Source organism: Mya arenaria, chromosome 17 (assembly GCF_026914265.1).
Source record: "Mya arenaria isolate MELC-2E11 chromosome 17, ASM2691426v1".
Lineage (NCBI taxonomy): Eukaryota > Metazoa > Mollusca > Bivalvia > Myida > Myidae > Mya > Mya arenaria.
The window spans coordinates 38,677,944-38,701,087 of record NC_069138.1 but is presented as its reverse complement, the minus strand read 5'-3'; the positions used below and the strand labels follow the sequence as shown (position 1 = coordinate 38,701,087).

Genomic DNA, 23,144 nt, shown 5'->3' with positions numbered 1-23,144 from the left:
CTAAGCTTCATTCGCATATCCTGAGCGGTTATTGAGTTATGGCCAAGATTCAAGTTTTTTTAACAATGATACTGACAACGACTCCCAGGCCGAGTGCGCTCAGTATTTTAACCACATAGCGAGAATACTCAGATTTGAAGGAAGCGATTCTGTAAGATAGTTATGACGATAAAGATAAAGGTTTTCACAATACGTAGACTTCATTCTCTTCGAACAACAGACTCAACTTATAAGAGTACCGCGGAGCAAGCACTAACGCTCGTCTTTTTTCTCCAGTCTAATGAATAATGAAATTGATGAAGAAACTTATTCAATAATTACTTTTAAAGAGATTGAAAAAGAAGTAAATACATTGAACAATAATAAAGCCTATGGAATTGATCAAGTTGAAATGAGAATATCAATAGTAAATCTGACATATTTAAGGATATATGCGTTAAATTATTACATTTAAATCAAGACTAGGGAATTGTTCAACAATGTTGGACAACTGGAATTATTTATATTAATCCTATATATAAAAATAAAGGAGATCCTAGCATTCCTGAAAATTATCGAACTATTACATTATTAAGTTGTCTTGGTAAATTGTTTACTTGCTTATTGAATAATCGCCTTGATTAATACGTCGAATCTAATAACCTTATTGTTCGTAGTCAAGCCGTTTTCAGAAAAGGTTATTCAACGGGCAGCATGTTTATATTGAATTATTTAATACAATACTTGAATAACATACAAAAATAAATATATTGTGCATTTACAGACTTAAAACAAGCATTTGACACAGTCTGGGGTGTGACAGAAACTAATTGATACACATATAAATGGAAAATGTCTTAAACTAATTCTGAACATGTATAACAAGTTAAAATCATGCGTATCAAACAAATCAGAATACTAAAACTTATTTCCAAGTAAGTCCGCCAAAGGTAAAATCTTTCTCCGCTTCCCTTTTCACTATTTTTAAACGATTTGAACTATTATTTGGCCAGACATGTGATAAATGACGGTGTTAATATTCAAGATCCTGCTCATAATGACAATATGCACACCTTTCTAAAACTACTAGTATATATTCTGTTGTATGTTGATATAATAATCATGTCAGAAACAGAAAATGGGTTACAAAATGCTCTTAACACATTCTCTAACTATTGCGACACATGGAAATGAGCGGTCAACGCTACAAAATCAAATATACGTAGTTGTTTTGGGTAAAGACCGACACAAGCTAAAAAAATTCAATTTCCAAATACACTCTAGATGTAGTAAATGAGTATAAATACCTCGGGATATATTTCAGTAGAACCGGTATTATACCATATAGCTTCACAGGTCTCTCGAGCAATGTATAGTCTGATTAGAAATTCCAATCGTCTATCACTACCAATTGACCTACGCATAGAACTTTTTGATACAACAATAAAACATATTTTACTATAAAGTGCAGAAATCTGGGGTTTTGGTAACAATATTATATTGGAAATGGTTGGACTTAAATATTTTAAATACGATCGTATATACTCAAATTGAAACGCACGACTCCAAACTACATGAAATACGGCGAAACAGGAATTAAATATTTATCGAGTGATATAGAAGAAAACAGTATTGCCTTTTGGGGGAGATTACTTTTTTTCAGACGATAACACACATGATAAACTCTCATCACTGATATAAAGAGTAAATGTTGGGAATCGGACAGAAAAAAAATACTATCGATAATCGGTTTATGAAACCGATCAATGATCGATTATTTATCATGTTAATCATTTTTTAATTATCTTTGGTCATCATATTTAAGCTACAGTACATGCACCAATTTTAAGCACCAATGTTCCCTTACAATATTGTTTGTACATTTCTTTGTATAAATTACATAACTTATTTAACGCAACTATCCTTTAGTGTTTACAAGTTACTATAACAGAACATGAAACCACATGCTCTATTTTTGTCTAACATTTAGTATTATATACATATGTAAAATAAACACAAAGAAAGATATCAATTTCTTTTTAATAATCAGTCTGTAACAAGTACAACAAGCTGTTGAATATTCTATATGTTTTACAAGACCATTTTCTTCCAGGAAACTGAGAAAACTAAATTCTTACATGGTAAGAAGTAAATTAACGGTAACATGTTTTAAAAATCAACTTCAAACCACAAACATGAGAAGTTGAGAACCAATACTTTAACAGTTAAATTACAAAGAAAATGTGTTATAAGGTACTGTAGTGCCATACTGACTTCATAAGAATATGACTAGATAACTTAACATAGTATCACTTTAACATTTCAACATTACCTAGCATTAACTAGAAAACAAAACATATTTTCATGAAATAATTATTACTGGCAGTCGGTAGCGTTTACGTCCCTTTTTCCATAATCGATTGTTCAAATTTCACTTTCGATTGTCGTCGACGAAGGCCTTTCCGATCAATTGTCGATTATAATCGATCGTTGGCACAACACTATATATATATATATATATATAAATGTCGAAAACAATGGTTCTTATGAAGGATACCCAGTTTAATTTGAAAGAAATGAGCATAAAACACGGAAATTATACCTTATGAGACTATAGTAGATCACAGTAAATCTTTTAGCATTCACCAATCATTTAATATTTTTTGCGCTTTCTGCTATTAAATACACGGTTACAATCTTGTTATCAGTAATTAATATTTTCCATAAATGCATTATTTAGTAAGTAGTTATAGGTTTATCAGTCAAAATTGATGTTCGTAATACATGGGTAAGTATTGCTTTTGAATAAGAGTCTCACTTTAAAGCCTTCTGTTTCGAGAAGGCGGAATGGTGTACATGCTGGTCTCCATGGCGGTAGACGGGTGCAACCAAAAAAGAGCAGGGTGCATCAGCCTCGTATTATTCCTTAGCTGTAATCCTAAATATATTTTATAATCTGTCCTCGCCTCTTAGTTAATTCACTTTATATGGGGCTATTAATGACAAATGTTATTTTTGTTGGCCAGTTGAGTAGTTCGAGTTCGATTTCTGCTTTGCGTGCATATACCCATGAGTTTGTTCGTTGGCCAACTTGACTCCGAACAGTCTCATGGGCAAATTACACCAATTTGAAAGTGCCCACTCATTGTTACATGCCTTATTTATATTAATTGACACAAAACAGTGAATCAAAGCATGGTCATACCATCTCAGACAATTGGGTACATTTCATATTTATAGGTTTTGAAGGTGAACTACTAGATCTACTTTTTACTGTTTACATTTTCACCGCATTAATTTTCCTCGTACACCGGATATTAGTGATTTTACAGAATACAAAGTGGGTGCGTTCAACCAATTTTATTTTTTATATGAGAAACGTAACTTTTTTCGAACGTTGTTTCATGTTTAGTAAACAAGTGGAGCTTTCTTCCCATATATCGTGTTGAGGCTCTGAATCGCTAGAAATCAGAGTGATCTTGCATGCAAATTGGTCAATTTACTCAAGAATATATAGGGAATTTATTTAGTGGTGTCTGACCCCATTTCCCAAATATCCCAGTTAAAGGTTTACCGAAATAAATAACTTCCTTGATTGTCGTGGCATGGACCATTTAATTGAGGCGAAGGTCTCTCAGCAGCCGGTATATTTAAAAGGAAACAGAAAATAATCAAATGATCACGTAATGTTTTAATTATCAAAGATGATTACATTATCGACTTGAATTAAATTGCTACATTTTCATAACTTCAATGCATTAATTTAATATACAGTAAGTTGTATTGTATTCAAAATAGTTTCAGAATTATTTAAGATTTTGGCCGCGATATATTTGACTGTAATATGATATTTGTGACAAATGCGCAGTAGTTGTATGTTTCTTTTCCCCAATATATGGAAATTCCCTCGATCGCTTGTGTATGGACTGGTTTATTATTTCAAAGTAGTGGGCTAGCTCATTCAATTCCTCTTTCATCGAAAACAGAAGGACGTAATATCACTTTGCGTAGTGCACATTTAACGGGATTTTAAAAGCTAATGTTTTGTGCAAAGTAAAAAGTTAATCGGAAATTGTTATCCGTGTTTTATAGTTGTTGCTTCTTTGGCGTTTGGAAATGGGAAACGTCGTTCAAGGAACCAAATTTAGTGAGTATATTACGTCATTTCATTAAAAGGCTTTATATTATCTGATTGTTTTTATGTAATATTGAATACGTCATGCCGGAATGTTTAGAGATAAACGTTTAAAACAAAAATACGCATTTCTGTGATTGTATAATATTATTCCTGAAATGGTTCAAAGAACTTAACTTTATTTTATGATCAACAACGGACTTATAAACGATTACTGAATACCTCCTTATATGACCAATCCCTTAAAGCTTCACTCTCACAGATTATCCGTTTTTCCAACTTTTTTTATTTTAGCTCACCTGAGCACGAAGTGCTCAAGGTGAGCTATTGTGATCGCCCTGTGTCCGTCGTCCGTCGTCAACAATTTGACTATTAACACTCTAGAGGTCACAATTTTGGCACAATCTTAATGGACGAGTTCGATATTGGGTCATCTGGGGTTAAAAACTAAGTCACCAGGTCAAATTAAAAGAAAAGCTTGTTAACACTCTAGAGGTCACATTTATGACTGTATCTTCAGGAAACTTGGTCAGAATGTTAATATTCATAATCTCTAAATCAAGTTTAAATCTAGGTCATGTGTGGTCAAAAACTAGGTAATTATGTCAAATAATAGGAAAAGCTTGTTAGCACTCTAGAGGTCACATTTATGACTGTATCTTCAGGAATCTTGATCAGAATGTTAATAATCATTATCTCTAAGTCAAGTTCGAATCTGGGTCATGTGCGGTCAAAATCTGGGTCACCAGGTCAAATCGAAGGAAAAGCTTGTTAGCACTCTAGAGGTCACATTTTTGACTGTATCTTCATGAAAGTTGGTCAGAATGTTATTATTAATAATCTCTAAGTCAAGTTTAAATCTGTAAATATTGATTAGTTCTAGGACAAATTCGAATCTTTGTCATGTGCGGTCAAAAACTATGTCACCAGGTCAAATCTAATTAAAAGGTTGTTAACAATCTAGAGGTCACATTTATAAATGTTTCTTTATAAAATTCGGTCAGAAAGTTTATATTAATAATCTCTAAGTCAACTTTAAATCTTGGTCATGTGCGGTCAAAAACTTGGTCATTAGGTCAAATCCTAGGGAAAGCTTGTTAGCACTCTGAAATCACATTTATTACTGTATGTTTATGAAACTTAGTCAGAATGTTTATATTAATTAGCTCTAAACCAAGGTAAAATCTGGGCCATGTGCGGTCAAAAACTAGGTAACCAGGTCAAATTTAAGGAAACACTTGTTAACACTCTAGAGGTCACATTTATAACTGTATCTTCATGAAAGTTGGTCAGAATGTTAATATTTATAATATCTAAGTCAAGTTTGAATCTTGGTCATGTGCGGTCAAAAACTAGGTCATTAGATCAAATCATAGGAAAAGCTTGTTAGCACTCCAGAGGTCATAGTTATAACTGTTTGTTTATGAAACTTAGTCAGAATGTTTATATTGATTAGCTTTAGGCCAAGTTTGAATCTGGGTTATGTGCGGTCAAAAACTAAGTCACCAGGTCAAATTAAAGTAAAAGCTTGTTAACACTCTAGAGGTCACAATTATAACTGCATCTTTATAAAAGTTGGTCAGAATGTTAATATTAATTATCTCTAAGTGAAGTTTAAATCTGGGTCATGTGTGGTGACAAACTAGGTCATTATGTCAAATCATAAGAAAACTTGTTAGCACTCTAGAGGTCACATTTATGACTGTATGTTCATGAAACTTAGTCAGAATGTTATTCTTGATGATCTTTAGGTAGAGTTTGAAACTGGGTAATCAGAGGTAAAAAACCAGGCCAATAGGTCAAATCATAGAAAAACTTTGTAAACACTGTAGAGGTTACAATCTCTCTTTGATCGCCATGAAACTATGTCAGAATGTTTGTGTTTATGAAGTCTATGTCAAGTTTGAAACTGGGTTACCTGAGTTCCAAAACTAGGTCACGAAGTCAAATCATAGAAAACATTGTTAAAACACTGTTGAGGCCATATTTTCTTCTTTATCGATATGAAACCTGGTCAAAATGTACTTATTACAGAAAGATAAGGTTTGCAACTGGGTCATCCGTGATAACACTTATTTCAAACTTGAATTGGATCATGTAGGCGATACAGGGCCTTCTGGGCCCTCTTGTTTTGTTTTGGAATTAGCAATATTTTGCGTAAATATTTGCAAACCAGTGATGAAAGACTGTTGACAAAAGATCAGATCGCAGATTCTCATATTTTCATTCCAAATTTAATGTTTTATGGCTTAAACCGTTACTTACGGTTTAAGAAAAATGCATAAAACATCAATTATGGAGAGGAAATATGAAAATCTGAGATCTGATCTTTTTTCATCAGTCTTTTATCACTTGTATTCAGATATTTACGCAAAAAACTCCTCGTTCCAAGACAAAAAAAGTTGTCAAAAAGTTCAATCTGTGAGAGTACAACTTTCAACGTTTATTGTCAGGTAAAGATATATTATATAAGTTTTTCTCGGCATGATTTCGCAATGTTCCTCCGTAAACGACTGTTTAGCTGAAGGCTGCAAATCCTACATTCTTAAATAAAGATATTCTGGTACATATGTATTCCTTTTTATGCCCCTACCTAAAGAGGGTGGGGGATATAGATTTGCTCTTGTGAGCCCGATGTTGCGCGTAACTCCAAAAGTACAATAGCCAAGTGATGACACTTTACAGGAATGTTACGCAGCATCGGCTTTTGTGTGACTTCGCCCATCAAATGCAGGGTTAATGCCTTGACCTAGCTAGAAAAAGCCTATAGAACATTCAATATTTAATCATGCGAATATACTAAACTATATTAGTTAAAGCCCCAAATCTTGATAAGAATCTTAGCCAGCATTCGAAGTTGTGCACCTGGGGATGTGAATGTTGCTTCGCCCAATCAGTGCAGAGTTATGGCTTTTGTCTTTGTAAACAATTGTCATAGAATGTGCGTGAAGTTAGCTGGACAGCCGGACAGCCGGATATTTTTACGGCTGAAGAATAAAATTTCCGGCCGGAGAACATATATTTTAGCAGCGTCTCATACGCACAAGAGTGAAGTAGACATAGTTACACCAAGTAATAGCTGTAAGGGGCATGTTTACGCCTACCACCTTATATAGGTCTTCACTAATCGAAAACTCGTTGACCCGTTTAATAGACTCACAAAGGGCCTACGCTCACTTACCACACCATTTAAGTCACACTGTGGGAAAACTCGTTGAATCGTTTAAGGCTCTCGGAATGTAGGCGCCAAAACCTGTTTTCCGGCTGGTTCTGGTACTCGCTAGGACGACGTAGACGCTTAATTACCTAGTAGGTGATGTAGGACACGCCAAATTGGTCACCACTTTGGTGAAACTGTTGAACACGTTTAAACACTCACGAAGTTGCCCGCAAAACGATAGTCAATCCGTGTGATGTATATCATTCTGTGTACTTATTTTAACATCCAACAATCTTGTACGGTCTCGCATATGTATGCGCTCTATGGCGTTGCCTTTGACAAACCCCAAACTTTCTACCACTATTTAGAATTGCCGAAATAAGCTTATCAAACAAATCGAACTTATGTTTTTATAGTAAGGTCTGTAAATTTATACAAATACTTGTTCATCTTAAAATTGATTTTACAGCTTGACCTGCAATTGTTTTTAGGCATCTGAAAATGAGCCTCCGCGAGTTAAAACCTTTCCCAAGTCATAAAACGTATTAACAAGCTAAATTTCATTACCATTGTTATGAAAATAATAATTTGCCGACTGCCGTCCTCCAGTCCGAAAAAATCATTATTATTGTTTTATCAGTATTTTTCATAATTTACAACTAATTGCCAGCGTGCACAATATTCTGATAATAAATAAAGACTTCCTTGCAATTCTGCAAATTTATTAGCAAACACAATCATCAGCATATAGAATATGAAAAAGTTTAAACGAATCAACAATGATACCATTAATACCCTTTTATAGAAAATTGACTCTAAATCATTCTAAAACATCGAGAACAAAAAAGGCGATAAACATTCTCATTAAGGAATGAATTGCGGGGTTGATGTCATTATCGGGGTATGAACGCAATTGGGTTGGTCAATGTGTGTGGAGTCCGAAGGACTCCACGCGTACTTTGACCAACCCAATTGCGTTCATATCCCCGATAATGACATAAACCCCGCAATTTATTCCTTATATTTACACCAATAGTTCATTATTTCATTCAAGAATTGTTAAAAAACTACTTCATTTCATTTAAGAAAACCTTACAGTAATCCGTTCTTACCCATTCTGTAAATAGAACGACCCGACTATAACCGGAAACATTTTTTCAAATGACGTCACAATAACGCGGGAAAAGATCAACCACTTGAAATCACTTTAAAATTGAAACACTTCTGGCACCAATTTATTTAAAATATAATAAACTAACACTTTCTAAAATGTTGATCTATATTTTACGGGACCTGCTGACACAATACAACCAATAACAAGATCAATAGCTTTCATGTATATTGTTATGCAATGAATTACGATCCGAACATATCCGAAGATGTTGCGTTCATCGATTGATGAACGCAATTGCCGCAAGGCAGTTCATTTAAGGAATGGAAGTTGAGGTGTAAATATTTGTCGTTCACCTATAACATATTCATATGCTCCACTCAGCTCGTTACAGTACCCTGGAAATCACTCATGAATACATAGATTTAATGATATCAAATATTTTCCCAGAATTGCATTATTGCACACGTTTTTGAACTTAATTTTATATATGGTGAAGACCAAGAAATACAAGAGGGCGTTCAAGATGGACGCCATAAATATTGCACACATTTAAATAGATAAGACTGTTTATTTTGATATAAATTGCTCTTCTTCCCAAAGTACCTTAATTTTACATGCTGCATTGACTACCTCAATGACAAGGTCAAGGCCATTTCAGGGTTAAGGAACGAAAATGCCACAAAATTTTATATTTGTGTGTATCCTTTAGTGAATGACATAAATGTAAATTGAACATTTGTAATATTTAAATCAGCTTACTTTTCCTGGAATAGTTAACATAATTTAGTAAACTACTAGTTTTCTAGTTAGGGTAAAGACCCTCTCAAGATATATAAAATATGTCCACCAAATCTAATATGGCCACCATGTGGAATTGACTTAATTATTGAACTTCTCATTGGTATGATTGGCTTAAAATGGGCTTTATGGTTGCCGAATGTGTAGTTTGGGCTATGAAAAGGCCTAAGAGAAAAGAACAAAGGTTACTTTGACTCTGAATGGGCTAAAATGCCTACATGTGGTCTAATAGGCACTGAACATGCTTAATGACAGCTGCACATGAGCTTGTTTGGCTTTGTCATAAAGGCTGTCAAAATCCGGACAACTTAGCACTGATAAGGCTTATTTGGACTGCACATAGGTTTGTTTGGCACTGAATAGGGCCAAAAATAATGAGATCTTTAAGTCTTAAATAGAGCTGAATACATGTTTCTTTGGATCTGCAAAAGCTCTATGGTTGCTAACATTGGTCTCTTTGACACTGAATATGCTTCATTAGAGCTGCGCATGTGTTTGTTTTGCTCTGAATGATCTTTATGGTATTCGCTAAGATATGGTCTATTTGACATTCATTAGACTTCATTAGAGTTGCATTTGCGTTGAATGGGCTTTATGATTGCCAAACTGTATTATTTGGCACTGATTATGCTAAACAAAGGTTTCGTATGTGTTTCTTTGGCTCTAAATGGGGTTAATGGTTGTCAAAGTGTATTATTATTTAGCTTTGACTGGGCTTGTGGTTCCCAAACTGTATTGTACAGATTAAGCTTAATTAGAGCTATTCATAAACTCGCTTAGCTCTCACTAAATGGGCTACATGGTTGCGAAAATGTAGTCTGCTCGGTACTGAGTAGGCTTAATTGGAGGTGCATATGTGTGGTTTTGATCCATATATGAGTTGTATGGCTGCCATCATGTGATCTGTTTAGTACTGAGTATGCTTATTTAGAGCATGGGGTTGTTTTGCTCAAAATGAGGCTTAGGGTTGCCACATGTAGTCTTTTTGGTACTGCAAAGGCTTTATTAGAAATACACAGTTTGTTTTGCTCTGAATCTGCTTTATTGTTGCAAAAACGTGGTATATTTGGCACAGTGTAGTTACATATGCCTTTGTTTTGCTCTGAACGTGCTTTATTGTATTCAAAATTTAAATGATAGAGAACTGGACTGACTTAAGTATAGACCCTCTGAGGTTTGTTTATATATGAAAATGCTTTACTGTGGCCACTAAGGGGATTGTAAGGCATTGGAAGGGTTTATGAAGAAGCCTTATGTAGTTAAATATGCCGATTGTAGTGCTGCTTTGGTGTTGATGGACTTAAATGTTGCTTCATTTGTGTTTTTATTTTGAACTAAGGCGGATGCGGAAGAGCCCTCCTGTGGTTTGTTTGACTCTAGATAACCTTTTATGTGCAGCAGAATTTGGATTAATTGGGCTTTAATTGATTTGAGAACCTATATAGCATTTCTTTACACTTAATGGTCTCAAGTTTAGCAAATCTAGTGACTATTTGGCACTTGATAGAGCTGCATAGCCTTTTTATTGTAGGTTTGGCATAATATGGACTGGCAAAACGCACACAGTGGCCTTGAAAAATGTCAGTCTATGGTGGAAGTACGGCAGATTTGGATGGATGGTACCAACTATGTGGTTGTATGAGCTTTGTTAACCTCGGCTGGTGCTTGTTTCATAATATTTTTTCTTGACTGTTACCACAATATGGATAGAGAGGGCTGATTGGGACCTACTCAGTGGACTTAAAGAAACTCGATTTGGCTTTCTAAATATGTATTTGACCTGGGAAAGATGTTGTTTTGGGGTTGTTAGGTACTGGAATAATAACACATCAGGTTGGGAAACACTGAATAAATTCAAAAAGTGATGCAACCGCCTGGATAGGACCACATAAAGCTAGCAAAAAGTCATGCGCTTAAATAGGGCCATTGTACGGTACACTTGATTTTTATGTAACAAAAATAAAATGAAATATAATTAAACATGTTTAGTGATTTTATTGATGTTAAGACATTTTCAAATAAACTAAAGAAATAAGTAATAGCGCTGTCTATATTGGTCATATTGGCACTTTGAAATTCAAATGATTTTGAACATGATTTTGAAATGCTTAAGTGCATCATAAAACAGTTATATCATATATCTATAAAGATATATTTTTAATGGCATGGGACAAATTTGCACCTGGGGTATTCTTTGGACGCGTTCAAATGGTATAATAGAACATAAATTTATTAGATAAAATGCAAATAGTTTGTGTTGAATAGAACAATAATGAAGCTTATATTACCGACGTAAAATATCAATATCTGTACTTAAAATGACTCTTATTTACTGGCGATATTACGTTGCAATAGTATAAGAAAAGTAAAGCGATATCTATCTTTTGTAAACAGAAAAGTTATACTGAAAAAAATAAACGCACGTATTCAATTTTATTTCATTCTAAAAAAGTATCAAAAATGTGTTTAAAATTGTACTGAAATAGAAGTGTGATAGCTTTATTTTATAACTAAATGTATTTGAAAGTTTAGCATTCCATTTTGATACCATATGAGTCTTCAAGACAGACCAAATAGTTAAACTTGAAAACAAAATATTTAAATAAACCAGATGCTAGTGGACTTTGAAAATATTTGAGGTGGTACGTAAACTTTAACGTAAATTCTAAGTAGAAAAAGGGGCATAATTTTTTCAAATTCTTGATAGTGAACAAGTGTGCAAAGTTTCAAAGCCAGATGTCAATGGACTTTGAAAATATTTGAGGTGGTACACAAACTCTTACAAAAACTTTAACATAAGTGGTTACGCCGACGCCGACGCTCGGGTGACTAGGATAGCTCCCCTTATTCTTCGAATAGTCGAGCTAAAAATGGCATGATATTTAAAACTATTCAGTCCTTTGTAGAAACAGCCTTTCGAGAAATTTAAAAAAGTAGGTTTTACAGAACAAAAAATGTCTTAATAACAATTTCCCTTCTTTACGTGTTTACTATTAAACCCTGCCAAGTTAAAATAAATACCCCAAAATCAATTGTTGTGCTTATATGACATGACATACCAGAGGTTAAATTGATCTCACCTCCAGACTTGGGGCAAGTTTATACTCATTGGTAAATTTTCCCCGTGGGTATTTGCGTTCATTTGCACATATTTGCACCTGGGGTTAGTTTGCCCACAGTGGTAAATTTGCCCCTGAGTGTAAATCTTGTTATATAAACGTAACAATATACTTGAGAGTCAAACAGTTTAACATTTAAACCTCTTGAAAAACAGCACTTTTTCGCGATCGGCTTTATTAGCATTCATTTGAAGAACACAACGTTCTTTTCATAAAGTCTTAAAAACCTTTTATTGAAAAGTAACTCAATATAGAAAAATATAGAGATTTTCATAAATTGCCAGTTTCTACAGAAGTGTAAGCAAATAAAAAAAAATGTTTGCCTTTTTTCTATTGACCTTGTCCTTGCTATTGAAGCGGTCAGTTATTAATGTTAACATGAATAACAGTATGAAAAAGATATATGATATATATTTAGATATGCTTTTAATCGACACTAGCACCCTTGACATTACACCGACAGCGATAAAGGCTACGCCTACAAGGTCACGTGTCTGCTAAGTAAGAGCCCTCCGACAAATACGCAGAAGCAGACGATAATAATACAGAAGTTTTACTCAGAAAAAGGCATGGAACTTGGTTAAACATAGCAATTAAAGGAATTATAACATTGAATTAATTCATTTTTATTAATTGAATACAATGTATGATTCAGGTAAAAATGATTTAATGTCGAACATTTAAAATCAATTATTTCTAAATAGCATTTTGTTTCAGCAAAAGTCTCTTTTTTCAAATTCAAATTTATAGAAACTAAACGTGTATTAATTTCCTTTACGAAAGTCAACAAACGGCGTCTGTTTATATCAAATGACAAAAACCGATGGTTTTTGCTGTGTTTTTTTCCTTTCACCTGTTTATACAAGTTTAATGATTTATTAGTACATGTGATGATATAACTACTTTAATGATTCTCTCAATGTATTTATATCAATTTCAGTTTCAGTTTATTGGCAATATCAGGATATATGTGTTTTTTGCCTAAATTAACATCAAATTTCACAAATATCCATGTTAGATGAAATGTAAATCTGTTCTAACAAGCAACAAAGATATTAGAAATGATAATGGTCACTACTATTACAAGTTTATGCTTTGATTTGCTTCATTTACAAATGCTATTTTGTTTTATCTATACGTATTTACATTTTTCATAACCTTTATTTATACTATATCACGGGTTCGTGGTGATATTAGATCTTTAATTATCTAAATTTAAAAAAAATCTAACTTAAATCAGTTGTCTTTTCCCCTTAAAGTATGTCAAAACAAACTGAAAAGTAAATGTATATACTTCGGATTTAAAATTTAACGCAGAAAAAGGAGACACATTTCTAAATAAAAATAAATCGTTGTTGTAAAAAGTTGTAAAAATGGTAAATCTGTGTGAGGGCAGCTTCGAAGGTTACTTTGTTATTAAACAAGAACAATGAAATGCATAATTTGAGCAGCATTAAGGGAAAATGTCAGTATTTCAGATTATCTTAACTATCTCTCAGTTGTGAGAAACATATTTGTATAGAATTAAAAGGCGTAATCACACTACTGTTGATAAGTGTATATTGTTGTAGGTCATGGCGGATAGCAAAGGTTAACTGATAAGCCCCTCCTAATCTAGACGATATTTGGACAGTCGTGCATCGACCTGCTGTTGTTACTTACGGCATGTTGTTATGCTATGAAACGTTGGCTTTATAAAACAAATCTAATAACTACCCTAAATATTATTTTAAAGTTACACTCTTTTTCAAAATCAATTCATACACAAGTATTACAAACATCGCGTTTGATTGTAAAACCTTTAACTACTAACTATAATGCATTTATGGAATTTTTTAATTACTGGTATAGCGTGTTGCTGCTTTCAGTGTATTGTGATGGCCATTGACTTCGTTAAAAATTGCGTATATATATATATATATATATATATATATATATATATATATATATATATATATATATATATATATAACATGAAATATTGTATACGAACAACATTCATGAAACGTAAAAGGAATGTTAACCCGCGTTTGAAGTTGTGCTTCTGGGATTGTAGCTGTGCCCGGAAGAGTAATTTCCATTGACAAAATTAAACTAAGGCATTTAGAACACTCAATGTAGAGTTACATTTAATAAATATGAAAAATGTATTTACGTTTGAATCATAAACCATCACAAAGATGTGAGAATCCATGTGATGTAAGTTTTCAAGCGAAGATGTGCCCATGTGTTCAATGTCAAGATCGATTTACTATAAATAGAAATACTTAATGTATTTCCTTCATTTATTTAGTTAAATTAAAGTATTATGATAAATATGTGTAGGTATATTTCAATGTGGAAAGTCTTGTATTGTCTATATCCACTTCCATCCCCACTTTTTCGTTGTGCAACTGGTCAGTTTGATGCACTTTCATCGACTTTGAGCGGAATAATGATCCTTGCTATGTTTCTTATAACCTTATTTAAACCATTTTTGCGATCTAGTGTCTGTTAAGCTTAAAAATGTGCCATTTAACGGGGCCTTTGGTAAATATTTGGCTACTGGGCTTGTCCGTGTAGTTTCAATTGTCCTTTTAATTAATTCTACAACAATCGCTAATTTCAGAAAGAAAACCTTCTTTAGCCCTTGTACTATGTAAGGACAGGGATCTGATGGATGCAAAACAACTATGCACTTCTATGGACGAAACAGGTTGGCTCAGCATATTGGATAACACTAGTGACAGCCAACCACTCAGTTTGAAATTGACGACAGAAAACATACACGATGTTGCTGTTATGGTCAAAAAAGTGGTGATTTTCCTAACAAATGGTTTGGATCACAGGATGATTATGCTAACATACAGTCTTATGAAGTGCAGTGACGTTAGGTCAAAGGTAACCATATATTTCAGCGATTCGCAATGCAAAGAGACCAGAGAAAACAGAAACAGATTAATACGGTCTGTTACGCATGGTCTGAAGTCACAAAGAATAGTTTCTTCACTGATTGGTATGTTTTAATTGTTTGTGTTGTTTAAGGAATATTTTGAAATAACAATTCTTTGATTTAAATACCGCTTAGTTCAGCCGGTGCTAAGCGGCGTTGACAATGGTGCACTTTCACAACTGTCAATGTTCAGTCTCCATCAAACTGAAACTGGTGTATTTTGCGTTTCCGAATGATCTGTTTCCCGGACAAAATTTAATAATAACGACATATATAACATGCATTTTAAATGATAAAACCTAGATTCGAAACTACATACTTTTCGGTAAAATATAGAGTTTTATCAGCGAAATAACAACGATGAAACTGCACTCTCACAGATTGAAGTTTTTAATCAGGTTGCCAACGAAATCTAGGTTAATAGGATGGGGTTGTCGTTGGGTGTTGAGCGGGCGGGAGTCAAACATTAGTTTCCGCCCATTTACTAGAGCTAGCATTGAAAGTTGGCCCGTAGGTAGCTTATGTGAAGAGCTAGTTTCGGGTTGTCTTTGAGGGGGGAGGGTCAAGGACAAACTTACTAAAAATAGAAAAATGTTTCCGCCCTACAACTAAAGTAGGAATTTATGGGTAGAAAAAATGTGAAGAGCAAAGTTGGGTTTACTTTTGAGTGGGTCTGGGTCACTATTACTAAAAGTAGAAAAACGGTTTCTGCCCAATAACTTAAGTAAGAATTAATGTATAGTAATAAAAATTGGTGTGTAGGTAGCGTTTGTGCAGTGCTACCTTGGGACTGTTTTTGAGGGGAGTGGGGTCAAGGTGAAGGTCACTGTTACTAAAAATAGAAGAATGTTTTGCGCCCAATCACTTTAAAATAAATTAATGGATAGTGATGAAAGTTGGCGTGTATGTAGCTTAAGTGGTTTAATTGGATGCATAGAAATATTAGTTTTACAGCCGAACCAGTTGTTGTAGCAGTTACGGGTGCCATTCCCGCAGAAATTACCGTTTTGCATAATGAAACTCAAATGAAAAAAACAACATTACTAAACGTCCAACACAGAAATTTCAAACTTCTTAAATCATACACACAGAAAATGTCAGTGCAAAAGGAAATAAACGAAAAAGAAATAATTAAATCAGTTTTTTAATTCAATATTAAAACTTGAAAAACGAGCTGATTATGCTATGCCACTTGAAGGAAATAAAAAAAGGATATAAACTAAATAGGAATAGAGAACATAAATAGTATGCTAAAAATAATATATAAGCATTAATATAGATGGCAGAAAAAGTAAAAGACATTACTTTGATTATATAACTGTAGCTTTTACTAAAGAAAATATTAAAAGTTTCAAAAATTTGAGCGACGATGAGAAAGAAAAAAAATATATGAGAAAACGTAGAATATATTAAACGGAATATGGAGGGAATAAAAAGTATTGCATCACAAGAGAGTGAAGTTCTCAAATCCATCGATTTCGTAAATTTATTTCTGAGAAAAAATGATATATAGTCCGATACCAGTTGTTGCAATTGAATGAAACAATGAAGCCAGCAGAAAAGAGTATGGAAGTATGTGTCCTGCTGGCAAATATTTGAATATAGAGCCAGGATTAATAAAAATGAATTGCGACGGTACAAACACAGTAAAAAGTGCTTTCTTTAAAGTGATGGAACAAGATGGATATTTGTGTACCTAAAAACGTAAACATTTTCTTTTTAAGTAAATTAGGATGAGACTATTACAACCACTTTTAATGGTAGGTAAGATGGTATTAACACCGATACAAATATCTAAGGATAAAATCACAAGGATTTAATGAAAAAATAAAATAAGCTGAAAATGAAGCTAATATATTGAGTGAACACGATCCTAAAATACAGCTGGAGAAAACTGCAATGCCGCTTTCTATTGTGTTTAATAGTAAAATGAAGCACCAACATCATGGTATAAGATTAAATATAGCACTTAAAATCACATTTATTAAACAAATGAAGATAAAGAACAAATTGGCCACTTTCAATTAAAGGTTAAACGGTTTAATAATGAGGTCAGTACAGCTGAGACACTGATGATATTATGAACTTCTAAATAGAAAGGCGGATTGGATTTCAGAAGGATCTGATTGGACAATTAAAAGCGTTGATAAACATATCATTACCATTGTAAAGTATAAGCCTTTAAGAGGTTCCTCATATCTACCACTACCAACAGTCATAAAAACAGACAAGGATTAATTAATATTAGGAATGAAAAGGACATTGAATGTTTTTTGCTGGTGTCATTTCGCATACACCTGCACAAAAAGACCCACAAAGGATAACTAAATATAATAAAAACACAAACAACAACTTTACTATGAAGGTTTTCAGTTTCCAGTAAAGATAGAAGATATCACAAATATAGAAAAATCTAATGATATTAGATTTAATATCTATGGAGCTAATTGTGCCAACAATTTTTTATCCATTATACATTTCAAAGACCATTGATATTAAAAATGGAACTTGTGTTCTTTTATTTAGAGAGCGTAATCAAACATTTCAACACATTAACGAATACACAATCAATAAAACATAATCGAAAATTATTTGGCAAATACTGCATTCAGCACTTCAAAGAAGAAAGAATACCCCAAAACTCGTACAGACGTTTGTCTGGCCAACAATGATATGCAAAAGATAAGTTTTCAACTCCAGGAAAGAATAAACTAAGGTTTGAAAATTATCATAAGCAATTAATGGCACCATTTGTTATTTTTGCAAATGTTGAAGCAGAAGTAAAATCAGCTAATGAACCATCAAGAAACTCAGCCACTGATTATTAAAATCATATTATGATAAATAGTCTAAGCCCGTAGCAGTGTATCGTTGTTTAAACTCTATATATCGTTTCATACATATTTTAATAAAGAAATTATAATAACCAAACAACCATAAAAAGATAGAAAGCCACATCTTGCCATATTTGAAAAATAATTAATTCAATTGTGATCTATTTGGTTAATAGTTTTCCTTCAAAGGCATTCACTTTCTTAAGGCAGTGCTTTCAAGACGACATTGAATCTTTGAAAAGAAAACGAGGCTACCCAAATGATCATGTAAATGATTTAAAAAAGTTTGACAATACCTACTTACCACCAAAAAAGTATTTTTATTCCAAACTAACAGATGAAGATATATCCGATGATGACTACAAACATACAAAAACTGTTGGGTGTAAGACAATGGTATATTAGTACGATCTCTTTCTAAAAACAGATGTTCTTTTATAACCGGATGTTTTGCAAAACTTGTATTGAGTACTACAAGTTAGACCCATGTCATTACTTCATTTTTCCTCCAGCTGGTCTCGTTTGGGATAAATATCTAAAATTGACAAATGTGCAACTAGATTTAATTACTGTTATTGATATGCATTTAATGGTTGAAATAGGATTAAGGGGTGGTATTCTTGTATTTTGGAATCATGAAATTCTGTTTAATTCTGTTTATAACTCATCTGTGTCAATTAATTCGTCGGTCATTTCTCTAAAACTCTTCATCCCGGCGGTTATTTGTTTGTTAAATTCTTTGAGTAACTCCTTTTTAGAAGATTTGTCAGATTTTTCAGCATTCGTGTGTGCTTTAACAAGCCCATCTGTTTGTTTGTTTACACTATCCTGTGTTTTCTGAATAATCAATATGTTATACTGTATATTTGTTTCGATTTTTGTAATATCATCTTTTGTATGTTGTGTTACAGTCGCAATCATATCTGGTAACTTTTCAATATCATAATCGTCTAAGGGTTTGGGAATTTTTATAAACACATAGCGGTTTTTTATACAAGTATATGCTTCCGTAGGATCCCAATTTTTTCTATTTTATTACTAATCAAAAATATTTACCTGGTCTCTTCCCTTGAGAAGGTAGTTACCTTTTTTTTCTTTTTTACATAGTCTGCTTGTACAATGTCCTGTCTATAAATATTTTGTGTGCTTGTAGTTGTCTGGTTGTTTTGGGATTCTCCGGAAATGCTGTATTATAACCGCATTGTATTATATTGTTCCATAAAAGTTTGTTTTAACTAGCTTCTTTGGTTTGCTTAGATAAATAAAATCAATAAGTACCTTAAATGCAGAATGGTAAAGACATTTATTAATATTTTGCTCAATTCAGACGCTACTGGTCTCTCTTTGCGATAGTGATTCAAAGAAACATGTAACGGGAACAATATAATTTAATGTCTTCTGGTGCCTTGTAATACGATTGAGAAAGATAACACACGCAACAATTTGTATGCCTGCCCTGAATAAAAAAATCAATTATGTCGTTTTGATTTTTCTCGCAAACATAATCATCAGGTATTACTATTTTCTGCTGATCACAATTCATTTCTGCAACAGGTAATATTATAACGCCTGATGCGTGAAATATGTCTACTAACACTATTTCATTTTTTCTTGCAATCTTGTCCATTTTATGAATTAAGTGCTGATATTTTGACTGCTCCAAATTCTTTGCATACAAATAAATTTTATCATTATAAATTAATGGTTTTAATAGCATATGAAGGAGCGTATTAGTCTTTCCTGAACCACTTTTGCCAGAAATCAATAATCTAAAACAAGACTGTGGCATGTAGTTATAAATTTGATTAAAATAATTATTTTTTGTTTATCGTCATAACTCCATCATATTAATTTCTTTAATAAAAACTGAGGTTGAAAACTTTATCATGCTTTTATTATTAAAGAAATATAAAGGCAGCCAAACCTGCCTTTAAGTGGGTCCCAAATATGTGACTGTGAAAGGGCTAGCACCGTAAATGGATAACTGTAAAAGGGTTATCGCAGTAAATAAACCGTCACCGTAGAAGTATGTAGGGTGTTCGCCGTCGGGGGTTGACATATTTGGAGTTTACTTGTGTTGAGTATTGCAACATAGTAGGTTTACAAAAGCATTAATTGGTTTACTTCAAGTAAATGCAACAGTAAATGGATAGTGGATTCATTTGAAATCTACTATCTCGCGACGCTCAACTTTAGTAAGCTCCAAATTGATCAACTGCGCTACGAAGAACACATTACATACTACTGATAAAACATTTGATATCAAAATTAAATAAATATTAAAACTATATTCCTTTAAGATGTCTTATGTATGTATATGTACGTAATATGGTGTCAACACACATGGATCTATATATTATCGATAGGTCACTCACAAACATATATAAATAGTAGATTATAATCTAATTAAGTACAGTGAAACTGCGTTCCCTCAAAGAAGCGGTCGTTCGAGAACCGGCGTTCCCTCGAGGTCGGAGCTTGGTCCCGAACTTTTTTCCTTCTATTTTCATATAAAATATACCCACGCTGCATCGAAACCTAATTATGTCGAGCAGTCGAGCAATATCCTCGGTCCCAAGTACGCAAATCGTTCACAAAACCCTATGGGTCCCTCTAAGTCCCCTCTACATTTAATTATGAATTTCGGTGAAACTATACAATATGAAAAAAGACGGTCTACGTCATCGGCGATAAGAACAATTGCGTTAGTGCATTCCGCGGACAGCAAAGGGTGTGCACAAAATCTCAAAAAAAAATAGCACAAAGAAACAGAAAATGTGTTCATTTTAGTGTACGGTCGTACTTTTTTCACTCGTGATCATAGAAAAACTATATTTTAAATCGTAGTTTCTATAACACTCATGAAATAAAATTCGATCTGACACAGAAATCAACAAATATCATCTTTATAGGTATTGCCGCTACAATGGATAATATATAATATCATTTACAAAAACATACAGTGTCTTTTGTTGTTGTTGTTTTTTTCAGCGAAGCTTACTTTGTCTGCCTTTCAATGGAAATCGGGAATTGACATTTGCGTAAACACTCACTATGACGTATACCCTTCTTGGATATCAAGTTGCTGCCTTATTGCCCCTGGGAAGTTTCTTCTTGTGGATAACGGAAATTCATGTGTAAAAGTGTTGGACGCCTTTGACAATTGCATCGCATTTCAATTGCCTTTTGTTGAACGTCCAGTGGTGGCCTGTGCGTTTTTTCAAGGACAAGTGGCAGTAACTGTTCCTGTCAGTAATTCAATCTTCATTCTGTGTCTTAAGAAATATAAATTATACCGCACACACCAAATTCATACCAGCCACCGGTATCACAGCATTGCTTTCAATCCAGACTGCCTGTATGGTCTGTATAACGATAGTGATAAATGTATTAAAGTAAACGTTTTAAATCCTCAGGGGGAATTGCTTCAAACAATCACAACTACCATCAATATAAGGGATGCTGCCATTCCTCTTATGTTTGTAACTGTCAGTACTAGCGATACCCTGAAGCCTTGTATGTTTGTATCGTATAGTTTAACCGATACAATACTGCGGATAAGTCTAGACGGGACAAAAGTAAATGAATACCGCCATTCAAGCCTTTCACAAACGACCGGGACAACAGACGTTGGCTATGGACGGATACTGGTCTGTAGTTCTGGCAACAATAGCATCGTGCTTTTATCGGGAAAGAATGCCTGCCAAACAATACTCAGTGAGGACGACGGAATCAGGCACCCACGAACAATAGCCTACTGCCCTGAGAGTGGGAAAATGATAGTTGGCACAGATCAAAATGTGAGATTGTTTAATGTCATGAACTAACCACACAATGGGTTGTATACCTCAACTATGTATCATTGCCTTCCGGTTTATTGCTGTTGTTGTTGTTGTTGTTGTTGTTGTAGTTGTTGTTGTTGTTGTAATAAAAAAATGTAAATATTACTATATATATATATATATACGTATGTATTAATACATTATACATGTATTAATCATTCTTGCTACGCAAGAGCGTGGTCAAATGTTGTTGGGGAAACCGGAGTACCCTGAGGAAACCAACTTGTCTGGTGTGGCAACCACAAACCAAGCTCACGTGGACTCAGGCCTGGAATCGAACTCGATTGTCCAAAACCACTATGCGAACCGGACAACCTAGATTCTGGGACTTGGTCTCTAACACTAATCGGCTTGATTCGGCTTGACAGTGTTAAACCTTTCATTGCAGCCAATTAACAGTTTCAATCAAACCTAACCAGCTATGTTTAATTTTTGGATGTAGTTTGTGTTTCAAAAAATGTATTGAACATGTTTTTGTTTCTTTGAATAAAGTAAAAACGTGATAGTTTACCGTATGTGCCGTTTCATAAAAGTGGTGGTCAGGGTTCAGTTTCAAAATAGATCGTAACTCTTAAGAGCGTAAATGTCAATGCGTTACTACGTCTTTGTGTAAAGTGCTTTTCAATAAAAAAATATAATAATATATAAGAGTCTCTCCGTAACATTTCGGGTGTCACTGAGCACATTTAAGCAGACTAAAGTACATTATTGAAATGGCAAATGCTTAAATCTCGAAATTTGACATGAATATCGATGGCTGAAGGGTTAAATAAAAAAGCTTGTTTTTGCCAGCGAAATGGTACATGTATAAACAACCTGTTACATATATTTGATAGGCAAGATCTACAAGTTCACATTCAGTACTGAAACTACTAAACTATCAGGAAGTATAAATTAATGTAAAGAACTTAAAAGCCTATCAGTATTAATTATTAAAAGCAAAACAATTTAGCAACAGATGATTAAGATTTTACACAGATAACAATATATATATTTCCTTTGTTTAAGCCCATTAATCCTGGTGTAATAATTTTGGCTGCAATTTAAGGACCACTGAGTAACCCTAGCATGCAAATACTAAAGAAGTATGGACCTTGATAAAAACACGTTAATTAATAGCGAATGTAACAAAGAACACAACGAAATCTACAACTTAGGAAACTCATTGAAAAATGACGAAATATATTAGACAGATAAAATTCACCTGGCATACTTACAAATACGCCAGGTG

At 33.6% G+C, this 23,144-nt stretch overlaps 1 protein-coding gene across 3 annotated transcripts; it reads left to right on the top strand.

Annotated features, from left to right (window-relative positions):
• Positions 1–3,913: 3,913 nt before the first annotated feature.
• Positions 3,914–22,258, top strand: LOC128223155 (uncharacterized). Of its 3 annotated transcripts, none has more exons than XM_052932439.1 (4): positions 3,914–4,126; positions 10,718–10,819; positions 14,914–15,300; positions 21,063–22,258. In XM_052932439.1, exons 2-4 carry the CDS (start codon positions 10,765–10,767, stop codon positions 21,896–21,898), a joined length of 1,278 nt encoding a protein of 425 aa, XP_052788399.1. In that variant the 5' UTR covers positions 3,914–4,126; positions 10,718–10,764; the 3' UTR covers positions 21,899–22,258. The 3 variants fall into 3 exon arrangements, with proteins under 3 accessions (XP_052788399.1, XP_052788401.1, XP_052788400.1); XM_052932441.1 differs by having other exon boundaries at positions 10,718–10,822; XM_052932440.1 differs by lacking the exon at positions 10,718–10,819.
• The last annotated feature ends 886 nt before the right edge of the window (positions 22,259–23,144 follow it).